The sequence below is a fragment of the Hippopotamus amphibius genome, chromosome 3 (genome assembly GCF_030028045.1).
Source record: "Hippopotamus amphibius kiboko isolate mHipAmp2 chromosome 3, mHipAmp2.hap2, whole genome shotgun sequence".
NCBI lineage: Eukaryota > Metazoa > Chordata > Mammalia > Artiodactyla > Hippopotamidae > Hippopotamus > Hippopotamus amphibius.
Window position 1 is genome coordinate 190,352,363 of NC_080188.1, and position 5,539 is coordinate 190,357,901.

General features: G+C 36.5%; 1 protein-coding gene across 1 annotated transcript; it reads left to right on the plus strand.

Annotated features, from left to right (window-relative positions):
• Positions 1–1,042: 1,042 nt before the first annotated feature.
• Positions 1,043–5,186, plus strand: RGS1 (regulator of G protein signaling 1). The gene is made up of 5 exons (XM_057728412.1): positions 1,043–1,230; positions 1,592–1,672; positions 2,079–2,140; positions 3,450–3,613; positions 4,372–5,186. The coding sequence occupies exons 1-5, from the start codon at positions 1,094–1,096 to the stop codon at positions 4,555–4,557; spliced, it is 630 nt and encodes a 209-aa protein (XP_057584395.1). The 5' UTR covers positions 1,043–1,093; the 3' UTR covers positions 4,558–5,186.
• The last annotated feature ends 353 nt before the right edge of the window (positions 5,187–5,539 follow it).

Below are 5,539 nucleotides of genomic sequence, written 5' to 3' on the forward strand. Positions count from 1 at the left end.
ATTGCACCAGCCCCTCTACCTTGATCAGTGATTTAGTCATCTAATTCCTTGAGTTTTATTTTAATTCTTAATTTTAATTAAAGCTAGACTATATCTCTCCAGAGATAGTGCTGAAATTTGGAAGATCATCAACTAAGAAGTACACTATTGGCCTGGCCAAATATATTCTTATTTTTACCATATGCAGTTTTTCTCCTGATACTGTGTATTCTTTTGTATCAGTGTATTTATATATTATATCATATTTTTGTGTTAACTATACTTAAATAAAAGTGTAATTAACACCATAACAAATAAGTTTATAGGTTTGTTTTTAATTTTACTTTATTCTTATCCTAAGCAATAATATACAAAAAAAACCCAATTTGATACATTAGTTATATTTCTAATAAATATTAAAATTCATGCACCCTTTAAAATCATCTTGTGTATCACCAGTAGAATGTCTAGTGCACACCCTGGAAAACAGTAACATGGAAATTTCTTGCCATGGAAATAAGGGATGCGATTTGGAGTAGGGAAAAGTTAAGATAACTTCTCATGACTCTCCTTCCTACCAAATGTATGCACTGCACGAATTTAAAAAAAAAGTATTTGTTTACTTTACATTGCTTTCTGATAAAACGCTTTTTAAAATATTGTGATCAGATGAATTGTACAGTCAAGGACTATCCAAAGCATTAAGGGGACCCATCTCTAGTCTATGTGATACAATAAATCCACCAGATGAAACATTTCGTTGAAATATGCAGTTTTTATGAAGAAACAAGCATTCCCTAGAACCAAAGACTGATCCTGCTGAGGCTTTAGATGTGTGGTATATGCGTGTGTGCCTCTGTAGGTCTAATTTTCTTTCTTTCTGTCTAATCAAGTGACCTAGTCTCATTTGGTTAAGTTTCAACCACAAAACATCACTGTGTGCTTTTTTTTTCTTTCAAGATACACGTCACAACACACGAAGAAAGGGGGAACTTCCAGCGTCTGTGGTAACATCACTTGATAAACAGACTCGTCTGAACAGCAAGGGCCTGTTAGCCGTCACTATATAAAGCAGCAGAGACGTGGACCAGCAGACATTCGCCTTCTGAGGACTATGCGAGCAGCCACCATCTCCACACCAAGGCTAGACAAGATGCCAGGCATGTTCCTCTCTGCTAATCCAAAGGAACTGAAAGCAACTGATCATTCACTTCTAGACGACAAAGTGCACAAAAGGAGGCCAAAGACTTTGTAAGTTCGTTCACTTTGTGAGTTTTGACTTAGATGATCTTTAATGGCAGAAAGATTGAGATTGAATGGAAGAAAATATGAGCCTTTGGTTTAGCTAGATCAGAGCAATGACCTGCTATGAGTTGCAAGCAAATTCGGTTATATTTTAAAATGAATCATGACAGGGCATTAAACGAGGTGGGAATTTTTCCAGACTTTGCCTCATAAAAATTGGCTCACTCTTAATACAGCAATATGTTGTATCAGCTATTTTTATTACGGCCTTATTCCTGGGAGGAGCTTGCTTCCTGCTCTTTCCTTTTTACAAATAAAATGTATTCTACTGAAGAAATAAGAATACTTACTTACGCGTCTTTTGCAGTGGAATGGACGTGAAAGCATACCTGAGATCTATGATCCCACATCTAGAATCTGGAATGAAACCTTCCAAGTCCAAGGACCTGTATGTACACTAACACACGGAACTATCTCTGTATAAGCAGCCGAGGCATTTAGCTCTATATTCTAGCAAGGCGCTATTGCTACATATAGTGGACTTCATTTCTTCGAAGTAACAAGCCTAATATGATTAAGCTGCATTAGTACAAATGTAAATTAAATATAAATGTGCGTGCATATATTTGCTACTTATTATACTGTTGGAGTATATTTGGCTTTTTTCACATTTTAGATGTTTTCATAATGATAGTAATTCTCAGCACATTTTTGTTTGCTTGTAGATAAATTTTAATAAAATGTATTAGAAGTAGAGTATTAGTTTGTGAAGTTACCAAAATGCAGCAGCCATTCTGATTTCATTTGTGCTTCCACAAAAAAATACTAATTTATAAAAATGTTGTCCCTTGCAGACTCTCTGCTGACGAAGTGAGGCAGTGGTCTGAATCTCTGGAAAAACTTCTTGCCAACCAAAGTAAGTACAGATTAACTCCTGAATGTTTCTGGCTTTAACTCAATATGCTAACAGATGGAATGGCTTCATTAAAACACAGTATTCCGGATGGGAGGGTGTGTGAAAAGTTGTGCTCTAGCTGTTCTGCAGCACTGATAGCTTCAGCATATTCTGCCTCATCGTGGCGTAATGTTGACTCAGCCCTCAGTTCTGCTACCTTCCTTTAGAAAAATTTGCCAAGGCAACTGGCTGTTTCCATGGATCATTATAGGAACAAAATTTAAAATTATGTTGGGGTTCTGAAGTCTCAAGTTTTAAAAAGTAAACTGAACATCTCAACATGTGAATTGCTATTCTGAAAGTTATCTAAAGGATGTATTTTTGTACCATTGGATGTAAGGAGTAGGATTCACTCCGTCAATTAATTATTTTTTCCATTCATATATGCGTTGTCTTGCTGCCTTGAAGGTAGTTGAGAGACACAGCATACAATTGCATTATATATAACATGACAAACGTTATAACAGAGATATGATAAAAAAAGACTTTTTAAACAAAGAGTCTTGTGGGGAGTTTCTGATGGGAGAAGATAAATAAGACCAGTTTGCTTTACCTTCATCATGGACCCTGGGATCCTGTTGGGATTAGGACCTCGGTCAAGGGTATAGATGGGCAGCTCACCCCTATCCAGGGTGAGCTGATCCTCTTGTCCCCCCAGACACCCTACAGAGCCTCACATGGGGATCAAGTAGTTCAACCTGGTTCATCTGCTTTTTATCCGACTTAGTTTACGATTCAGCCAAACAATGCTATAGAACTGGCCCACTGAAAAGCCTCAGGAACACTAGTAAATACAAGTAGTACAGCACACACAGGTAACGTATAGGCCTCACATCTTTTGACTTACATGAGTTGGATGGAGAAATTATATTTGTTAATGACTAACATGATGTTAATGCCTTCTGCCGATATTTGATTCCCTAAAACACTCTGCACTCTGGCTGAGTTGGTAGTGTAAGAAAAGAGATTGTTTGGTAATCTGCAGAGCAGAATTTTAATTTAAGTAGCAGATGGAAGCAAAGCACAGTTTCGTAGCCACCACTAAGCAGCTGTGTGACTGTGACAAGTGAGTCTGACCTACACAAGAACTACAAACAAAGGGATCTCTGAGGCTTTCCTCCCTCTGCACACAATGGCACAGCTACTCCAGCAGCAGCCATCTCTTACCTTTGTACACAGAGACGTCTGTACTATTTTTCTCGTAAATTTCTTCAAGTTATTCATTTATTGGCTCAATTAATTTATCTCACCCCTCACCCTTTCTTTTTAGCTGGTCAAGATGTCTTTGGAAATTTCCTAAAGTCTGAGTTCAGTGAGGAGAATATTGAGTTCTGGCTGGCTTGTGAAGACTATAAAAAAACAGAGTCTGATCTTTTGCATTGCAAAGCGGAGAAAATCTATAAAGCATTTGTGCAGTCAGATGCTGCCAAACAAGTGAGTATTTAGTTCATTACCATTGGTTTATATGTAAAGAAACTTAGATATAGAATAAGATTCAAAATACTAGCAGGATGCAATCCTTTTTGAGTATCATGATTTCCACCGCTATATATTTAAGTGTATTCATATAGTTCAGTACAGTGATACTCTAATTTTCTATATTTGTGAAAAGATCGGATGAAAGATTGATTTTGTAAAACAAGCTAACGTGATGGGGTGGGGTAAGAAGTACTGGTGATACTGACCAGAACTGCATGTCAAGGGGCCCTTAATGAGCTAGCTTGTCTTGGATTAGGATAAAGAGAGATGAGTGCAATACATGGATGACAGCAGCAGAAATATTTCCAGTTAATAGTGGTGCCCACTTCCAGTGAAACAGTCCTGGTTCAAGCAGCAAATAGCTGCTCAAAGTGGCCTCTCCTCTCATAAATCTTAAATGTGCACATCACTTTTTTTGATGTATGTATCACCTTATATAAATATTTAAAATTTCATGTCTGCCTCTTTTGCATCTCCCAAAGATACTATGAGCTAACTTGGAGCAAAGATATTTCTGCTTTTTTGTGCTATTTCTTTTTAACTCTTCCACACCTAGTATAAGGTATATGTAAAATAGGCATTCAAGAGATATTTGAGCTGATTTAAATGAAGGTTTAAAGCAGCCACCTTGAGGTACTTCAAAAACAACAGTAACATCATAAAATATGCAATGAATTGGAAGTGTTTATGAACTAATGAGGATTTCTTTTTAGATCAATATTGACTTTCGCACTCGAGAGTCTACAGCTAAGAAGATTAAAGCACCAACACCCACGTGTTTTGATGAAGCCCAAAAAATAATATATACTCTTATGGAAAAGGACTCCTATCCCAGGTTCCTCAAATCAAATATATACTTAAATCTTCTGAATGACCTTCAGGCTAATGGTCTAAAGTGACTGGTTCCTGGCTGGAGGAAATTCAAGATGGTCTCAAGTACAAAAGGAATGTACCAGGGTGGCTCCCTGGGGGAACACCTTGGCCTTTTTGGACGACTCACAGGCCCAGGGGAAGAACCCATGACTCAGGACGGAAGTTATCCAGGCTCAGGGCTGAAGAAGCGTGAGATGAAACTTCAGCAATGGTAGAAAGAAGGAGATGGTGTGGTACTGTCATAGATACAGTGGACCCACATATTAGAACATCCCTCAGAACTGAGAAGGCCAGGGGACGCTTGCTACACAGAAACTGTGAATAAGGGTTTTGAAACTGAGGAAAACATGCTATAAGCTTCAAGGTTAACTGACACTTATGCTGCATATTGTTATACAGAGATTGTATTGAGCTGCTGAAATCTCTTTTACTTGGATGACTATTTGAAAAGTATGTGTTTCAAAATCACCATTGCTGTTAAAGTTTTTCAGTGTTGTTTTGTTTGTTTGATTGTTTTGGGCTTGAAGGAGATGAAGAAGAGAACAATGTATTTAACTTAAGCTATTGCCTTAAAGTTGGGAAGTAAGAATATATTTGTAAATTAAATTATCATAGTGTAAATAATAAACGTGAATTTTGTATTAAAAATATAAAAGCAATTTATGTTTACATTTCCTTGCCATCTTTAAAAACTGGAATTTATTTTTCAAATTTAAAAAAAATTTAAGCAAGGGTCTTCTACTTTCTATTACCTCCTCAACATCTAAAAGCTATTATCCAATTAACATTGTTTTATGTATTATGTGTATGTATTGGACAAAATTCATTAGTTTTCTCTCTGCTATCACAATGTATAAAGATCAAACAAATATGCTCTCATTTAATCAAGCTTCAAACTGATAAATTGAAGTAGTCTTTTAAAAAGGGATAGAAATTTTATTTCAAGGAGTCATCTAATTAACAACTAATCGTTTGCTGTGATTTAAAGTTTACAAAATCCAGATGTAT